The 19978-nt window shown below is 39.9% G+C and overlaps 1 protein-coding gene across 1 annotated transcript in view; it reads left to right on the top strand.

The window, feature by feature from the left end:
- The first annotated feature begins 1019 nt into the window (after positions 1 to 1019).
- Positions 1020 to 19978, top strand: part of LOC147323408 (voltage-gated delayed rectifier potassium channel KCNH4-like) — a 40391-nt gene continuing 21432 nt past the window's right edge. The window contains exons 1-4 of the mRNA XM_086303737.1: positions 1020 to 1738; positions 13170 to 13403; positions 15671 to 15802; positions 16279 to 16412. Of these exons, the coding sequence (XP_086159863.1) occupies positions 1663 to 1738; positions 13170 to 13403; positions 15671 to 15802; positions 16279 to 16412 (576 nt within the window). The 5' untranslated portion in view covers positions 1020 to 1662. The remainder of the gene's footprint in view (positions 1739 to 13169; positions 13404 to 15670; positions 15803 to 16278; positions 16413 to 19978) is intronic.

Here is a 19978-nt window from a genome sequence, read left to right as displayed (position 1 = left end):
ACTTCTAATTGGAATATGGAGGATTGTAGGATTTATTCTAGGTCTTTCTCTTACTTCTTGACAAAACAAAGCAACTGTAGGTTTTCATTCAGCACCTCATACATATACCAGTGATTTAAAATGTACTGATGAATGTGCTAGTTAAGTAAAAATGCTGAAAACGTCCTTCTAAATTAATAACATACCGATCAAAATACAATAATACAGGCTTATAATATTAGCTGCATGACCCCCCAAATAACCCCTAATATTAGGTTTCACGTTCAACATTTAATATTGATCACATTAATTAATAGCAATGGATCGTCTTTCCCCGATTACTACAATTTTAATGAGATTGATTTTGACAGGATTCTTCGAACACGGAGGGGAGATGATTTATCTTCCCGATGAGAACGTTCACTGTCTAGAGGTATTTCCCCTCGTTGGCTAAGCCGTATTGCTTTCTTGGGTCAAAGTGAGTTAGGTTTGGGGGTTTTGGCATCGCGTTGTCATGAAAAACATCTCCAGGCTTATCCTTTTAATCCGCTCTTAGCGGCTTTTATCCCAGAGTCTTAACTCGCTCATGGATACTCCACAGGGGGTGACAGGGCAAAGGCAACCAGCCTCATTTTTAATAGTCAAGATGGAAATTAACAAAAAAAAAAAAAAAACTCTAGGAACGGTGTTTTGAAGCTGTGCCTCCTTTACTCTGCAACTTGGATAAAATAAATAAATTAGAGGACTTTGACAGTCTCCCTTTAGCCAGGCTCCTTTGACAATACAGCACACAGTCCAACAGAATACAAAAGGCTTCGTTAACCGATGTGCAGGTAATCCATCTTTCCTTGCTTTGCAGACATGCCCACAAAAGCCATGTGCTGATAGTACCACTGCTGGGTGTGATGGTGCTGTCAGATGCTCCCAAAGCCTCACCCCTCCCTCTTTCCTCTACCTCTCCCTTTCTTCCCTTACTCTCTTTCTCCCCCTCTCTCTCTCTATACCCCCACCACAGATGAAAACAGGTCCCTACAGAGGATGCCTGTATCTCATTGGCTGATATATCACCGGCGCGGATGGGAGCAGGAGTGAGGGAGAGGGAGAGTAGCGAGGAGGGGAGAACGCTCAAGAAGATGCAACTACTCCCCCACAGCATCCTGACACATCACTGAGCATCACTGAAAAGAGGTGTAGACACATGCTGTTATTTTTCGTCGCACAGATTTGCGGTCCTCTTTTAAATGGAAAGCGCAGCGCACTTGGAGGATAACTTCCTCCACACTGCTGCCGGGATCGGCGCTCCGACTGAAAGGTGCAGACAAGCAACAGCTGGGCTCACTGTTTTGAAGCTCTTTGGATCTCAGAGTCAGTTGCACTTGATCCCTTCTTCAGCTGCTCGTGACCGTGACTCTTAATTTCTCCTTTTCGAGACTGCACCCAAACCTCTGCATTGTTGGAGTGAGCTATTTTAGTCCTCCCAAAGCCACGCTGTTGATTTACTGAGAAGGCATCGCTCGGGGAAGGGTGGCAGCATTTACTGTAAATGTGCATCCCTGCGGCTGGTGCCAGAGAGTCACCCTCAAAGTCTCACGCACCTGCTGAGACTCCCTGGAAGCTACCTGCTGTGCCTTTGGGATGGTGTGACCTCAAGCTAGCAGGTGACCTTCCTAAATCGGGGTCAAGATGCCGGTGATGAAGGGCCTCCTGGCCCCACAGAACACCTTTCTAGACACCATCGCCACACGCTTCGATGGCACACGTAAGTGTCCTGTGAGGCTGAGCTTCTCTGATAAATCCTCACTCAGTGAAAAAAAACAAAACCTGGTAGTTTAGGTTGCTGACTTGGACTTTGCCTCATTTAAATCTATTGTGTGGTCATTTGTCTCCTCTTTTCTTGTCAGTTTTTAAAATACAGCTAATAAACTAAAGTAATGGAAGTTTTGTGGCTGGCATCAAATCAAATACAGACTCCTGTGCTGTGTTTTCACTGTGAGAGACCCCACTGCCTGAATTAAAATTTGTTTCTCTTCATCCTCTGCTTTAAACTTGGGCAGAACTTGGATTCAGCTCTTCTCAGGTCATCACAATCAGTACAAATGTCCTGACTAAAATAGCATCTGCTGCTGGTTCCACTTGAATAAAAAAAAAGAAAAGAAAAAGTTTTCTTGCACTCAACATCTCACATTTGTTTCACACATTTAGCCTCACAGTAGCCGAGCAGCCATTAGGCAGCACTGCCATTTTTGCTTAGCTCGTGCCTCTTGTTTTGCACCTTGTGCCCCTCTCAGGGGAGGTTGCGGCTCGTTGTAAATAAATGCCACGGGGACGTCTGTGTTTTGTTTGTTTGTCGATTCAGCCTGTCCTCCCTCGCCTGGTTTCAGCAGCCAGATTGAACGGATGGCTCGCTGTGATTCTTAGAGCTCGGTCTCCGTTCCACTTGGGGAAATATAAACACAGTGAAATGGGAGCCATTACCGTGTAAGTGATGTGCAGGGTATGCAATTATAGCTTCAATTTGCGAGCCGGGTATTCTAATGAGATATCTCTCAATTTCTTAAAGCACACTTGCACTCACCTCGTCGCGAATTGTTCTTGTATCTGGGCACTAAAGGAGCTGAAAATACAAAAGTGGAGTTTTGTGAGCCGAGAGGATTCGCACTCAGTCTAGAGATGATGTGACTACTGCACAGTTCAGCTGGAGGGCCAGGAGGTCAGACAGGTCCCTGTGTGCCCTTGAGCTAAACATTTCAATGTTGACAGTAATGTTGAGAAACATTCAGTGCTCTTTAGGGTGTTTCAGGGTGTCATAGGACTCTTCCACATTTACTTGTTGTATTTTGGTCGTACAGCCATTAGATCTGGAGCTGAGCCCACTTCTAAAACTTCAGAATAAAATACAAATGACAGTAAACAGGTGACAAATTAAAGGAAAAATATTGTCTTAGTAGGATGGTGGACCACTGAGTGCCCTCAGATCAACCTCATTGTTCATTAGCTTTAATTCTACAAGTCTTACAGTCGCCCTATAGATTTTTCTCATTTAATAGATATTTCCTTACTTGCTGAGAGTACAACAACTTTGTATTGATTTGACACTTCTTTCTAAGTCAGCAGCCACATACAGCTCATTTTGATCTTAAGTGGGCTGGATCAGTGAAACTTCCCTTTCTGTGAGCGTGAAGAAGTTTAGCTACAACTTTAATCCCTGAGATGTATAAAAATAAGAAAAAGAAGTGCAATTTCCACAGCACGTCTCTAATTTACTTTAAAATAGTATGAATAGCCATAGGAAAGGACTTTATCAGTAGCCAGAGCTGTGAAACGTATGAAAATATGGTTAAAAGCCCAAACTTTATGCACTTCACATTTTCCAAAGCCGTTCAGTGAACCAGAATGAAGTCTGTGTTGGGCTGAATCTAATCCCCAGGCCTTATTTATGATCACCCTTCCTCTAAGTGAACCCAAACCACTCAAGAGGATACCTCCCATGGGTTAACTAACCCACCAGATGCCCTTGCTGTTAGTTAAGTGTTCAGGTTTTCCTTTAATTTGTCATTTGTTTATATATACTGTAGTGCCGGTTTTGAGTGTGTAACGTTCATTCAGAATAAAAGATAAATCAATAAAAACATGTAGCCATTAGCGAGACGTGCATCTAAAAAAAATTTTCCCCAACTCATTCTCATCCCTGCCATAAGGCTGTGGCTCCTACAGGAGTGGCAGAGTGCCCACTGCTCAAAATAGCTTCCTTCCTGTTGCCCGGGTGACAGGGTCCTGCCACTTGACATGGATGATGCTCGAACACTTTGGACTCGGAGAAAAAGATGGTCGACTAAAGAGAAAACACTTGAACTTGCTTTCTAATTAAGGACTTGTAAGCAGCTGGTCTCTTGTTCCAGGAAAGAGCATCTTAAAACAAGTGGCATTGTGGGTCGTGCACCTGCAGTCTCTCTTCTGTGTCGCCCCCAACTGCCGTCGGTCTGGTGCATGCAGCATTCATTAGAGTGTTTGTTTTTGTGGGTTTCACTTGGATGTTTGAGCTTCACTGGATAGAATTTAGACACAGGGAACCTGCATTCATATTTTCAGGATGGAAGAAAAAAATTGTCTGATTTGTGATACTCCAGTTCGCTTTGCTGGAAAATCAGTATTAGGAGTCCTAAAATATGCCTGGAGAAGATTCTTAATTATTTTTACAAGACTTATTTTAATGTTAAATTACTGCAAATTAATTGTATTAATTAAAAAAATTTAGTCAAGTCAAACTCAAGATTCAGTTAAATTTGAAAATGAATCTTCATGCGCAGGAAACATGTAAAAAGTAGCAGGTCTCAGTTTAAATCAGCCAACACATCATCACTAAATGTGCAGTTACACAAAGACAACAGACCATCAATTAAACCTGCTACATCATTTACTAACTGTTCAATATTGAAAATAAAGTCAAAGAAGTTCAATTAGATCACAAAAAAAAACTCTTCATGAAAACATAACCCTTGGCTTGACTCACCAATTACAGTTTATATTAGCTCATCAGCCACTTCAATAGGTACACGTTGCTAGTTCCAGGTTGGACTCCCTGCTGCTGGAAACCTTGTTTGAATATTTTGGTCCATATTGATGTGGCAGCTGCGCATCCATGATGAGAATCTGACGTTCTACGGCATCCCAAAGGTGCTCATTTGACTGTGATCTGATGACTGTGGAGACCCTCTGAGTACAGTGAACTCATCGTCATGTTCAAGAAGCCAATTAGAGAGTTGTGAGATGGTGCGTTATCCTCTGGAAGAAGAAAGTCAGAAAATGGGTACGCTGTGGTCATAAAGAAATAGACATGGTCAGCATCAATAATCAGGTAGATTGTGGAGTTCAAATTATGCTCAGGTAGCATTAAGGGACCAAACTATGCCAAGAAAATATTCCCCACACCATTACATCACCACTGCCAGCCTGAAACTTTGATACAAGGCAGGATGAATCCATATTTTCATGTCGTTTACGTCAAAGTCTGACCCTACCATCTGAATGCTCCAGCAGAATCAGCACTCATCAGACCAGGCAGTGTTTTTCCAGTCTTATGATCCAGTTTTTGTGACCCTGTGTGAAGTGCAGCCTTAGTTTCCTGTTTTTAGCTGACAGAGGTGGCTACAGGTGTGGTCTTCTGCTGCTACAGCTCATCTGCTTCGAGGTTCATTTAGAGATGCTCTTCTGCATACCCTGGTTACAGCGAGTGGTATTTAAGTTTCTGTTGCCTTCCTATCAGCTCAAACCACTCTGGCCATTCTTCTCATTTCCTTTAGAGAACTACTGCACAATGGATACTTTCTCTTTTTCACACCATTATCTGTAAAACTGTAGAGATGAATTTCTGAACAATTCAAATCAGCCCGTCTTTCACCAGCACCATGTCACATTCAAAGTCCCCTTTAATCCCTATTCTGATGCTCAGTTTAACCTTCAGCAGGTTGTCTTGAACATGTCTGCACAAAATGCTTTGAGTTGCTGCTAATGAATTGGCTGGCTAGATATTTGCCCTAACAAGCAGTTGAACAGTTGTGCTTAATGATGTGACTGATTGTATTATGTGTTATTTATGCATTATTTACACAAGGAAAATTATTTGTAGATTTCTATATGAAACCTGTGCAGTCTTTTACTTTTACAATTTCTATTATGTTAAATAAGTTAATAGTATCACATCATTGTACACTGAACACCAGTTTCTTCTCAAATCTAATATTTTTACAAGCAATATGCAATGCAGTTTAAAACATAAACTGATGACGAGGTAAAAGTTTCTTACAGCAAAAATGGCTAAGTCCATCAGTCTGAGTAAAGAATGTATTTAGATCAGCGGAACCAAAAGAAGCTCCCCTGCTGAGTGAGCAGCCTCGCAGTCAAACATTGTCCAAAAATTTTATTTAATGTGCCACTCCAACTAAGCCCCTGCCTTGACTGCCATATATAATAAGAGCAGCATCTGAGACAGTTATTTCATCATTACATTCCTGCATGTCCATGTAATTATTTCCACTATGCAAAACAAGGCTACGTTGTGCTTTTGTGCATCTGTTTGCTCTGACGGACCAAATAATACATTATCTTAAAAGCCCCAAATCTTACAGTCATTATCTATCGTGCAGCTTCACGTTGAGCATTTTCCGGGTGTTTCAGGGTAATTTCTCCACCAAGAGTTTTTTTTGCGTGTTTATCCTCATAAATATTGATGTGGCTGTGCTTGACCTTAAGAATAACAGTTATTAAAGCGAAAGCAATTTTAAGTTGCTTATAATTTAACGGTTCCTGGTCTGAGACAATTACCCAGCTGAACAGCCCTGCGGTAAGCAAAATGTCAGGGCAGGTTAGGTCGGATAACCTTTGACACACACAGCACAGTATTTGGCTCACAGCAATGTCAGCGTCCATGTTTCCCAAAAGGAGATGTCTCCCTGTGTGTATCTGAGTGCCTGTGCTCAAGGCAACAAAACCACATCACGCTCTTTCAAAAAAAAAAAAATCTCTTTGTTGGTTTGAATAGTCTTTCTTTTTTTATTATTATTATTTCTGAAGGGCAATTATAAAGGATCAAAGGTCAGGGTGAAGTTACAATTGCAGTTCTGGCTGTAGATTTGTTTTGCACGTCAGCAGTCTGGATGCTCATCCTCAACACTGCCTAAAAACCAGAGTTTCCATTATACTGGTGGCACTGTGCTCTGCCTGTGTGTGTTACAGTATAGATGCCCATCCTTTATACCCAACTCCACCTCCCTGAGCTCTTGTACACGACCTCCCCAGCAGCATTTTTACACTGACAGCAGTGCTCACCCTGCAGGGCAGCGTAACCACGGGGCAGCTGCCGGCAAAGATAAGAAGTGGGTTTATTTTCCCCCTAAACACTTTTCTAATAAAAGGCAGCTAAAGAACCAAAGAGGAGCCAGGAAAGAATGTCAGGCTGACGCTCACGGAGCTCATTGTTACCCAGCTGATGAGCGGGTCTTAATAGGCAGCTGCAGAAACCAACACCAAATAGAAGCCAGATAATAGCTGAGACTCTTTTGTGGCTGTATCCTTTGCTGCTCTTTTTGTTTTGTTTTTTTAAAAGTCAGTGGTAACAGGTGGCAAAGTTTGATCTGTACATTTGGAATAGGCTCTGCTGTAATTGTTCAGGTTGGTGGTTGAGTCCCCAGGTGGCTTACTCCATGCATGTCGGTGTTTTCAAGCAAGACACCGAAATAAATCTGCTTCTAATGTGCAGGTCTGCACCTTACATTGCAGCTCCGCCTCCATCGGTGTGTGAATTTAGGTGTGAGTGGGTGTGAGGCTTTGTAAAGCACTTTGCACTGTTCTTGATATAAAGGTGCTATGGAGCTGCAGTCTTTTTACCTTTAACGGGAGTTAGATCACGACTGCACAGATACTTTTTTTCTGTCTTTGCGTTTAATTCAAACATCTTTATTAATCGTTGACATCAAAGTGACTGATTTTCCCACGTGCCTCTTTGTCAAACCAGTGACCCTTTCCCCCTGCAAGCCCACTCCTTCTTGTGCTCTCACCCATCTGCCCCAATAAGTAATTACATGCTACTGAGTGGTAATTAGCTTCTGAGGAAGTGGCCAGGCCTCTTGGGTTTCATCAGTCTTTTATGCACAGAAGAACTCTTATATGGACACGAGGCCGGCTGCTTGATGTTAGCAGTAGCATGTAGTGTCATCATGTCAGATTACAGTTGTAGCGAGTCAGCTGAGCGGCTACTGGAAGCAATATCCCTCAGAGGATTACAGACTAAGAATTGAGGCATTGTCACAGCCACTAGGGCTGAACGATTATGGAAAATAATCTAATTGCGATTTTTTGCCCCAATATTGCGATTGCGATGCGATTATTTTTTAAGGTCTTTGTCTTCTGTATTATTAAACAAAGACAAGCAATACATCATATAGTATGGCCAATACTATATTACATTAATTTTAAACTGTTCTTTCCTGGAAGACAGACCTCTGTTATGATGACATGAGGTGATGCATGAATTGATGACTGACATTTTTATTTAACTTCTTCAATCACAACAGTATATTTGAACATACACAATAGTTTATTTTTAGCTTACAAACATCTGAGCATAAAGTGCTGACAAGGAACCCTGGTGTAAACATTAAAATGAAAGTCAGTACAATGTGCAGATTGCAGAAATATACATAAAAAAAATCAGTGGCTTTACCACACTCAGTTTTTCGACATCTGTGAACTACTAGACAGTCATTCAATTAAAAAATAATATTAAATAAATAAAACTAATAAATAAAAAATACACACATCTTACTGATCTCTGCAGTCAGTAACATTACACATAAAGTTCAAACATAATAGCAATTGTATAAACACACACACAAACACGCCTTTAAATTTTAAAGGCGTGAAATTGGACGGTCTAGTTCTGATTAGCGTCACCGCTGTCTCGGTGGAGTTTAATAAACTCGGCCGTCTGCTTCTTGCTATCTAAAATATAACCAGACACTGGCGTAAATTCTCGACTGTCTCATACTTCTGTTTAATAAGTTTTCTGTTTGACGTTTAGTCAGCTGTGTGAAAACCAAGGAGGAACCCACCCGGGGGATTAATAAAGTTTTATTTTATCTAATCTAATAACTTTAATCTCAGCCAAACCGATTTACTCACGAACAAACAAAACACTGAAAAAAGCCCAACAATAACATTTTTAGGTTGTCTAAGTGACTTATATATTACGTTTAACCCGAGCAGCGATGTGCCGGGAGTTGTGCCGTTCTCGGCCGCATCAGTAACCCTCGAGCTCCCGGCTAGCTGTCGAGCTGGTGGGTAGCAGACGCCTCTGAAAACGTCGAAGCACTTTTGCAAATATGGGATATCTTGATGAACCGAGCAGATATTTGATGTTTACACAACTACTTTCTCGCCTTAACATATGTTAAAAGTTTATTTTGTGACCCAGAAAGATTAGTATGAGTAATTTTAAAACTTAGTAGCGGCCGCCATTGCTGGAAACTGGAGTTTGGCTGGGCCACGCTATGAATTCTGGGATATGGTAGTAATTTGGACAGCCTTCGGCGCGTCGCTGTGACGTAATCGGTCTACAAATGCGGCCTCAGGAGAATGCAGCCCATGAATTTGGACATGTCCAGAGTATAATCGCAGCCTTTGCGGTTAGAAAATTGCACTTGATCATGTCGCGATATTATCGCAAATGCGATATATCGTTCAGCCCTAACAGCCACACAAACGCATGCACAGACAAAACTGTTTACAGTGCGGTTCATGTGGTTGCTGTATAGCTTAACTTATTAATGAAGAAATAAATATGCGACTGTAGAACTGAAATAAATAAGTTGAAAGGTCTTTATTCAGGAAATAAAATGGTTATCGTTGACCAAAAGCCAGTAGGATTTTGGATTAATTTGCATAAAATAATCTCTGTGGGAAATAAAAGTTTATGAGACTTGCACATGTTATTCAGCAAGTTAGTCCTTTTCACCTGCAGTAACAAAATAATTTCCCAAATTTAGGATAAATAAAGCATATATTTTCTTAATGAAGGTGACAGCACCTCATTTAAAAATTATTTAAAACATCTTTGACAGCTGTAAATATTTAAAACCTTTTACCACATGACTACTCTGCAGTGGGTTATTTATGATTATTTGACACTTTAAATGACAAGAACGTCAAATTTTTATTTTGTTTTGTTTGTTTTTTTGCATTTGTGAAATAACTATTTTTTTAAATTACAAACAAAACTGGACAATAATGAAGTGGAGGAAAAACTATCCAATAGCATGTATAGTATACAACTACTTAGTAAAGCAGCTTTGAAGCTCTGCACCTCTCAGAGCCTACTTTGTTAATAAAATAAAATAATTAGCAGCCTATTAGCTTTATACAGTAAAAGTAAACAAAAAATAGGAAAGTTTCAATTTGATTTTGACAAAAGTCCAGCAGCAGATCAAACATACCAGGAAGCCAGCAGCGTTGGTGGTGAAAGCAAACAAATCTGTCCACACGCTGTTAAATTCTCCATTTTCTTCTGTGTTTTTAATTTTTAAAAATTTTGAAATCCATAACTAGATACTGTACTTTTTTTGTTCTATATCACTGCATACCACCTTAACTGAGGTTCACAGGGAGTCAGTAGAGATGGTCAAAAGCCACAGGTTCAACACCCCTTATCTCACACCACCAGCAACAACAATTGCTTGACTTAATCATCAATTAGTGAATGAATACAAAAACCTACATGATGACTGAAAGAGTGGAACTTGAAATAAAATGCTAACTCATTTAAAAGTTTTAGTGCACTTTAAGAAAACCTTTCCATTTGCCCATCCATGAAACTTTGCACACCTCCAAACACAGCATAAAAGTTTTTCCCTTCATGGCCCGTTGGTTCTAATGTTTCCTTATAAAGTGATTAATGACTACCCCTGCCCTTGACCTATTTAGAGGACCGATTTAGGGATGCTGAGTAGAGATGTACCTATTCTTAGGTAAACATTACATAAACCAGAGATGAATGCGGTTGCTCTCTGACACTTGCTGGCTCACTGAGTTAGAGTGTTAGGAATTTATAGAACATGAAAAACAGGCCATGTTTCTTTTTTTTTTCCAGCTGGATAGGCAATCACATCTTGTTCCGCCATTGTTTCTCAGGTGAAGGGTTTTTTTAAGATGTGAAACCGGGTGTGTGTGTGTGGGGGGGGGGAGACGACTGAGTTTTTTAGGATGCTTTCTATTCAGAGTTGTGACTTTACCTGCAGAAAAAAAACCTGAATATACAGTATCATAAAAAAATAACAGGTGTGAATCTTTGTTCACAAAGATCTGCAGCAGAATATGGAACAGAAATAGTACAATTTCTCCTTGCTGAGCACCATCAAGCCATAGCATAGACTGGCATAAAACTTCCTCTGCCTGCTGATGGATCAGACTAATGCCTGTCTCCTTCTATAATTCCACAGTGACAGTTTAGTTGCTGCTCGCTGCACACCCAAGAAAGGTTGTCACCGCTCAGAAAAGACATCCCCTGTGGACTGCTTTCTGTTCAGCCCGGCCAATTAAAGTGCTAGATTGTGGAAAGTGCAGCAGCAGCTGTTTAATACTCCTTCTTAGACTTTCTCTCTGTGGAATCGTGAGCATACAGAGCAGTCTATCGGTCTGTCTGTCTGTCTGTGTGCTGCCTCTTACTCTCTGGGCACAAATTCTGCAGTTTGATGTTTTCAATTTGACAGCAGAGACAAGTCAGTTACTTTGCTGAGGCCTCAATGGTAACTTGTTCAAAGAAATAATGAGCAAATATGCATAAATACTTCCTGGATTATTACAGCAAATTCAGTATAAAGATGAATGACCTTTTCAGTAAAGCAGATTTCAAACCACAAATATTTTTACATACCCTTAAAGTCAAAGTAGTGTGTTTTCTAACATCTGAAGCATCTATTCTATGAGATCCACGCTGTATCTACTGCTTATGAACAACATAATGCAATCTAAAGTAGTAAAGCCATACTTTTTGTGCTGACAGGTTCAGCTACAGTATCTGTTAATGTTTCTAGCTTCAGGCTGTTTATTTTGTCTGCAGAAGTCATTTTCTACCAGACTATGTTTCACTCACCACATTCTGCCTGGAAGCCTGTAGGTGAGGAGTCACAAATCTAGTGTAAGCTGGTGGTTGTTTGACACTCGCTGAGCATTTGTAAGGATACAAAAACTGGAGACTGATGATTGTTTTCTCTTCTTTGTTGCAAAGTTGTGAAAAGAGACTGAAATATGGGTTTGACTGTGTGTCCTAAAGAGGAAATGAATCAGGAAAACAAAGTGGTAATATCAGCTCAGTGACTGAAAATACCCAGCATTATCCAGATTAAATAAACATTATATAATATGGTTACTTTTTTATCATCGCAACAATGTGTATGCTTCTATGTATTGCATTTAGAAAATGTGGGATGTAATGCAACACACTAAAAAAAAACCCAAGTCATTCTGGTATACACATAACCAAAATGTTTGCCATACAAAGGAACCTCACTGCAGCAAGGTCACATGCTTGTAGCAAGCGAGGGAACATGTGACATCAAACTCTATCCTGTCATCAAGATTAACATATGTAGATATGCAGAAGAAATGTAGAGCCTTTGAATACTACAGCCTTGAGTTACTGGGATAAGATCTCAGACCGACGAACGTGCTTTGTGGCTTTATGTCCTGCAGAAATAACTAAACAAGAGCTGTCCGTGGTGCTGAAATGGAACCAAAGCAAAGCTGTTTTGTTGCAGAATTAAACAAGTGCAGAGGCAATAACCACATCATACGATCCACATGTAAACTAAAGCAAATATTCCACCACGTCAATGTCACATTTGCATGCTTAGATGTTCTGCAGCTTTCACTGAAGTACACTGTATTTTCTAATCTGCAGCTCCATAAATGTGGCATCACATCAGTCAAACATAGAACAAACAGGTAAATGAACCTGTTCAGTCAAATTAAACTGAGTCACTCACTCTGGCACCTTATGAGATGAAATTGAGTGTGGCTTTATACTGGTCATTCTTAAAGCATTTGCTTTCTTTCTCCAGTCATACTTCATATTTATGTTTATATTCCACTGGCACATTTCCATTTTCCTCCATCTCTCTATTATCCACTCGATTTTTAAATTGAAGAGTCAAGACTCTTCTCGGTTCATATCCTCAAATTAGCAGTAAGCCTAAAGCCCAGTGGGAAAATCGGTCACTAACCTTTGTGGTGCTCATAAACCCCAGTCGACTGTTTTATGTCATACTGTCTGCAGTGCATGATGCCAATTTCTTTCAGTATCATTCAACATTCCTAATAACCACCATCAAAGATCCAAAATGACCTGATGAAGGCTTGGGGAAATTAATTTCGGCTGAAAATGAATCCACACTAAACTCTGATTCATGTTTTCTTTGAAAAGCTTTGACGTAAATTCAAAGAACTAACTGGACTTTGATTCCCTGTGTGAAGAAGAGATAATGTATTAAACACCAGGCTAAACATGATGCATGAAGCTCGGCCTTGCTTGTTACTGACATTCATATCAAAAACCTCTCTGTTTCACAAACGCATGTAAAAAAAATCTACCTCTGCTTCTATACTTCTAACACATCTTTACCTTCTCATGTTCCACATCACAGACAGTAATTTCCTGCTGGGTAATGCCCAGGGTCACCGTGGGTACCCCATTGTGTACTGCTCAGATGGCTTCTGCGAATTGACGGGCTTTACAAGAACTGAGGTGATGCAGAAGAACTGCAGCTGCCGCTTCCTGTACGGGGCCGACACCAGCGAGCAAGTGGCCCAACAGATGGAGAAGGCTCTGGAGAGCCGAGAAGAGTACCAGGCTGAGGCCCACTTTTACAAGAAGAACGGTGGGTGCATACTGCAGAAGCTGTAGAAATAAAGTAGATCCCAGCTGCTCCAATATTATTAACTACATTATTTTGTTTTGATCAACCAGCAGCCTGATCAAAATGAAAAAAAAAATTTTTTCAACATTTTGAAGAGTGCATTTATTTTTAGATGAGAGCTCAATGTTCTGGTTGAATTATGAATGCAGAATTTAAAAGAGCGGTTAAGCAGTGCCCTACGTGCTTTTTAGAGAGTTGGTGTTCCTCAATTTCCATTATAATTAATACAAAACAATAAGATTAAGGCAGAGTAAGAGGTTCTGAGAGGAGTTGTGTACCCTATTTCCACAGCTAATGCAGGATAAGGTACTGTACGTAGTGTCTTGAATTACCTCCTTCCTTCTAACTTCTGGCTAATCCTTCTGACTCAGAATATGATGTCATGCATTAGGAGAGAACATACAACACTGTTTAAGCCTCATTGATTGGCACGCAGGATTATACTCATTCGACAGAGGCTCAAACCTGCTTCCTCAGGGTGTGTGAACTGCTTATTATACAATTGGATTGTCAAATCTGGACTTTAACAAAAACACGACTGCTTTTAATCTTTTTATTTCTTATTTTTTTAGAGTAAAGCAAGTAAAAGTAAGGAACTGCTGCTAAAACTGATTTTTAATTCACCACAGTTAATAAAAAGTAGACACCAAAAAAGCAGAAGGCTAGAACAAAGACTGTGAAAGTCAAAAAGGAAAATGCAGTTTGAAAGCTAGAATCTCACTTGGCAAATGTTCACGACTGGTAGAGTATATAAAGAAGTCTGTCACCGAAGGAATTCACTACACGTAAACTCCTCTAGTGTGTACAATTTGCAAGCACAAACACTCACAAATGGCTTGCTGCCTGTTGTATTTACACTGACAGGCTTGCACTAAAACACCACCATCTACAATGTTTTCTTCCCCCTTCTTTCCTCCCTGTCTGTGTTTGACACACGAACAAGCACACTATAGAGACACTAAAGAAGATGTGAAACATCTGTTTGGTGGCAGAGCACAATTTCTACAGAGTCTGCTAATGAGCATACTGGTTTCTGGTGGGGTCTTGGATCTGTGCTGTTCCTTCCCTCTCTTACTTGTTATATCCAACCCTCTAACTTTCTCTTTCACTTTGTGTTCTATCCTGCAGATCACTGTCTACAGCTAATTTGGGGCATATTTATAGAAAGGCTATGCCATATGCCAAGGATATGACAAGTAGCCACAGTTCAGCGATGGTGACATGATGTGAAATTGCACAACCTTGGCTTGAGAAACTGATGCCATTAAGGCAATGGGGTGCACAAGACCCCACGTGAATTTGATTGCCAATCAGGACCTCTAGACCACAAAGGTTTGGCGTAATTAAATTCAAATCAACCAGAGAATCACCACAAAACAACCAACAGGATACAAAGGGATCACAAATATAGAAAAAACCAGTGTGATGAGCCATAAAGAGATTTTAAAGAAAGACAGGAAGAATGCACACTTTCCAAAATAAATAAATAAATACCAAGGACACAGTGACTAAATAAGGCCCCAAATACACAGAAAACAATCAGTTGTGAGCCTCACTGAGACTGAAAACAAGTACAAAGAGAAAGTCCACAGAGAGTCTAACCACACAAATGCCACAAAGTAAAGACAACCAGCAAAAACAACTCAACTAATCTCAGGGAATACAACATATAAAGAGTATGCCAACATCTTTCAGTTTACCAATGGGACTCAAACTGATATCTGGTCTGGATTAAAGTCATCAAAAGGTGGAAGGAGTCTGGGTCAGCTACACAATAGGCTGTACGACATTAAATCAATAAAGAGAACGAAAACTAAACAAGCAAAGCTTCAATAAACAGGACAACTATCCCCCCAAATGAAATAAATAAAAGGGAAGCAGGGACCCGAGGATGCTGGAGAGTAAAGGAAGGAGAGAGGGTGGAGCAGAACAAAGAAGGAAGCAGGAAAGAGGAATTAAAGACAAACAGCCAAACAAACTCTCCAACTAAATGTTGTACCTCTTCCATCTCTTTTCTCCAGTGGGCACATTGTTTCATAAAGTTTATTTGGAGGTACAAACAGGTTTTTTCTTTAATTAATATGCCATCATATTATTCAAATCCCTTTTTATGCTACACCAGCTTTTCTTTAAAGCTCTACACGGCACAGGATGAGCATTTGTCTCCATTCTCCAAATGAGGTGAAAGGAAAACTATTACTAAATGATCATTTCTGCTTCTGTTGCAGGTGTGGCCTTCTGGTGTCTGTTGGACATTGTGCCCATAAAAAACGAGAAGGGCGAAATGGTTCTCTTTCTCTTCTCATTCAAAGACATCACTGACACCTACGAAAAGGGCCGCCTCAACAGCAAGAAGGAATGTAAGTTGAAAGGTTTGTTTTTAGGGGGGGGGAAACTGCTTTTATTTGCTTACTAAGAGCATGATTTACGAGCGGGTCATGCTCGAGCCCCTAGCTTTCATTTTCTCTGTGTGTTCTTGTTCATCACTGTCACATCCTACACAGCAGTTTTGTTTGGGCTGGCAGTTGTTCATTGAACTCAGACAGTTGTTTCTAATTGGGAGTTTGATTCAAGCCGCAATGTGTCTTCAAGTGGAACCTGAACACAGTCTGCCACAAATACCAATGCCAGGGGAAATACGCCCTTGTTTTGGCAACATGAATTTGGATAAGAGTCTTAGGATAGTGGAGCTTGTGTTTTTGTGTCTTAGTTGTGTAACTACACCAGAGAAAAACTTCAGATATTGAGTTGGATGGCACTGTTTTTTTTTTTCTCATATATCGCCATCTCACAACAAAGTTTACAGCCTTGCGACTTAACTGAATCTGTGTGACAGTTTCAGAGGACAAGATGCACAGGGGGAAGAGTACTTCTCACTTCAGTGAGGCCAGGAAGCATGGACACACCATGCTGTACCAGCTGACCAGCCAATTCTCCAGTGGAGGCAAAGGAGAGGTCAACCTGGGTGGAGTGAGTATACCTCTATCACTCATATTTGACTGGATGTGATGGTTTTTTTTCTATTTTTCCCTGCATGTCATCTAAAAAGATAAGCAGAAGTTGCTTAGACATGCAGCACCTTCACACCTGAGCTTAAATTATTAATTCTGACATCTAAAACATGAGATTTTAAGAGGACATTATCAGGGAAGTCTTGGTCCAGATTCCAAGAGTGTGGCCTAGCTCTGTTAAAAATTAAACTTATGACTTTGCTATTTTTGGTGCTGTTTTAATCCTACTTTTTTGTATGCAAGCTGTTGTTTGGTGGATTTAAATGGACAAAGAGCAAGGTCAGTGCAACAACTGTGGTTGATTGCAAGATGGCTCTCACTGCTGGTGAGGGGCTATTGGTCATAGATTAAGCTGAATGCATCGTTCTAATAATTTTTTTAAAAACATGCCGACACCTCCCAAACCTTTGGGTTATAGGTTATTATGGCAAAGGTCTGTTCTCATAAATAACCTCTACTCTCAGCTTCAAATAAGGCTGCTCTGTGTAACACTAAAGTATCATACAGAGTCCTGGGAAAGTTATTTTCACATTTATTTAACTACCTAAAGTTGGGTAGCTGACCCTCTAATTCATTTATTAGCAGGTTCTAGCAATGCACAGTCAATTGTATTCTCACCTGTAGTCTTTTTAGTCGCTCACCTGAAAGTTTGTTGTGCGCCCCATCCTCTTCATATCACCAGCAGTTACTTCCACTCATTTTTGCTTCACGTCACCAGATATAATTCACTTTCAAAGGTTTCATGTTGCCACAAATCACTTTCAGTGTCATGATTTTTTTCCCCTTCCTTTTATTTCTCATAATATCAAGTGGACAAAATTATACAATTCTATGTGAATTTATGTTTTGTTTTTTTGTTTTGTTTTTTTAACTTTGGTTTCTTTATTCGAAGTAATCTGTCAGTTGAAAGCAGCATCAGGAAAGGCACTCTATACCTTCTCTGTTCTCCAAAGCATTAAATAAATGAAAAATAGCTACATAACAATTACATAAAGGTTAAGTAATCAACAGAGAATAAGCTTCATACATATATACAATACTGGAAATAAATAATTAGTTAAAAATAGTCAAAAAATGTCTGCAGGTGGAAAATCTTTAACAGTTTAGTGGTTAGACAGCAAGCTAGCTATTATGTCTAAGATGCTAATAAGCTTAGCAAAAGCCACAACTTTTAATTTTCCTGGTTCCAGTTTGTGTCATACTTTTCACACTTACAGTCCATCTACAGTAGCTGCCAGTAGTTTGTAGATTAGTCCATCACTTCCAGGAAAATACAGTTAGCAATATTATCTGCCAACATTAGCCATTAGAAATATGGCGATCACTGACTGGTCACTAGAGCTGTGTGACTAAGGCCTTATTCACTTGATTCTTTCATTGTCACCATGATTGTGACGTACAAAATGTCACTTGACTGAAAAACCTTAATGTGGGTGAGTGCTCACCAAGCTGACCAGCTAAGCTAGGTTAGAAAGCTGCATTCACAAACTATACAGGTGCACTGCACATAGCCACAAATGAAGGCTACGTATTGCACAAATTTGTTGGACAACAAGCCATAATATTATCAGGTAATCCATTAAAAATGCTTCAGTATGCTCCAACAGGATCCAGAGTAAGGCCCAGCAGATCGCTGTGGGCTTCAGCTGCCTGTTCACAACACCTGTCAATCAATGTGGCACAGCCTAATTCAGCTGGATAAAAAAATCCCCCCAGTCAGAGTTTGGTTGGCCAGATCCCAGTAAACTAAATGTGGGCCAAACACTGTCTTTCTGTATGACAAAACAGGCCATGTCAACAACAGTGAGAGGCTGAATTCAAATTTTTATATGTAACTTAAAGATAAAAATACAACAAATAATTAATGTTCTCTGATTTTCTTTTAGCATGTACATCCCAAATATATTACTTGTCCAATTCTCAGTCTAAACAAATAAGGATTAAAGGATGCTTAAGTTTGCTTCGTTAGCTTAATTTTTGGTGATTTCACAGTGCCTACATCCATTTTTAATTTAAAGTCTATGGAGGCTGCTATACACCAGCATGCATTCACTTAAATTGCAACTAGGCCATTAATGTAATCTATAAATTTAAATAGAATGTAAATGGATTAGAAGAGCAACCTGGCTGATATGTTAATGTAACTAAATAAATTCCCTGTTTTCTGTTTTAGGATAATTTTGGATCATTTGGATATCATATCTTTTGCCAGCCCTTTGTAGATAGGAATACCACTATTTTGTCTATTTTTTTTTTTCCGTGTATGTGTGTGTTTCAAGGGCCTTTAGAGACCTTTAGCTGTGGTTATTATTTCTACATAAAAAAGGCTTTTATAGGCTTGAATAAAAAGTCATGCCTCGCTCCATGCTGTGATATTCATGAGAACAAGCTTCTGTTTTGCCCTCAGATCCAAACGGGAGCAGTTTTTCTGACAGAGCACCATTTTGAGATAATCCCACTCATTCCCCACAGAGGTTCGGTTACTGACCGAGTCTGCACTCAAACCTGTCCTTCAAATATGTGTTTGATCACAAGGGACTAAAAGCAATTCAAAACTTTTCAGGGATAAAGGTTTTGGTTTTTTTCGAGTGAACCTGTGAGACATCTGCGTCTGGTTCAGGCAGAAAACATTCAAAATACATTTTTTGAATAAAAAGTGGTGCGTGTTTTTAGAGGATCATTTAGCTGTTAAGTGCCTGAAACCAAAACACTTGTTAATTTTAGTCCAGAAATTGAGTGGCCCAGTAAAACTTTACAGCTGAATATCATTATTTTTAAAGTGTTTCTGCCATTTTTACACTATGTCGCTCACCTGACACTGAATTTTAAGCTCCCACAGCAGTGACACACGGCCAACCTTTAAAAGAAATGAGAATCTCACACAGGATTGCCCTTTTTTAATTTCACCGCACATAATTTTGCAGGTATATACTGCTCAAATATAAGAAGTTACAGTAAAAGTCAGAATAACTGACTACTGAAAGCTCATTTATATTAGAAAATAAAATAAACTGTTACTAAGAACCCAAGAGACAAGACATTTACTTCACATTGCAGGTAGTAGTGTCGACTTTTAAATAATTATGACCAATCAGAGCGTGGATAAGACAATGCCAGCACTTTGAAAGGGTCACATTGGTATTTAATTGAGAAATCAAGCATGTTTACACTCAGTTGAAACAGCACCAAAACTGCGGGCTTTAAGAAAAATAGGAAAAAACGAAGTGATAATACTCTGCTGCATGCAGCTGACCCGCATCTTGTTAATACTTCCAAAATCAAAATCTCGACTGCTGCTTTCAAACCTGACCTGCGGGTGCCTTCATTGGAATCGGTGTGCTACACCTCCCTCCATCTGCCAAGCCTCCTGCTGCACTCCTTTTCCACCTACTTACAGATGCCAGTGCTGATACCATACGCGCACCGATCACACACACATTTGAAAGTGCACACACATTTCACAAAAACATCCAAACAAAGGAAGAGAGCAACATATGACCATAAAATCAACATTCAGATTCTATG

This window comes from Aulonocara sp. 'chitande type north' Nkhata Bay, linkage group LG8, assembly GCF_057382095.1.
Source record: "Aulonocara sp. 'chitande type north' Nkhata Bay isolate Kocher_YH1m ecotype deep benthic linkage group LG8, A_spYH_male_GT1.1, whole genome shotgun sequence".
Taxonomy (NCBI): Eukaryota; Metazoa; Chordata; class Actinopteri; order Cichliformes; family Cichlidae; genus Aulonocara; species Aulonocara sp. 'chitande type north' Nkhata Bay.
Note: the sequence above shows the minus strand (reverse complement) of the source record. Positions and strands in the feature narration are given on the sequence as shown.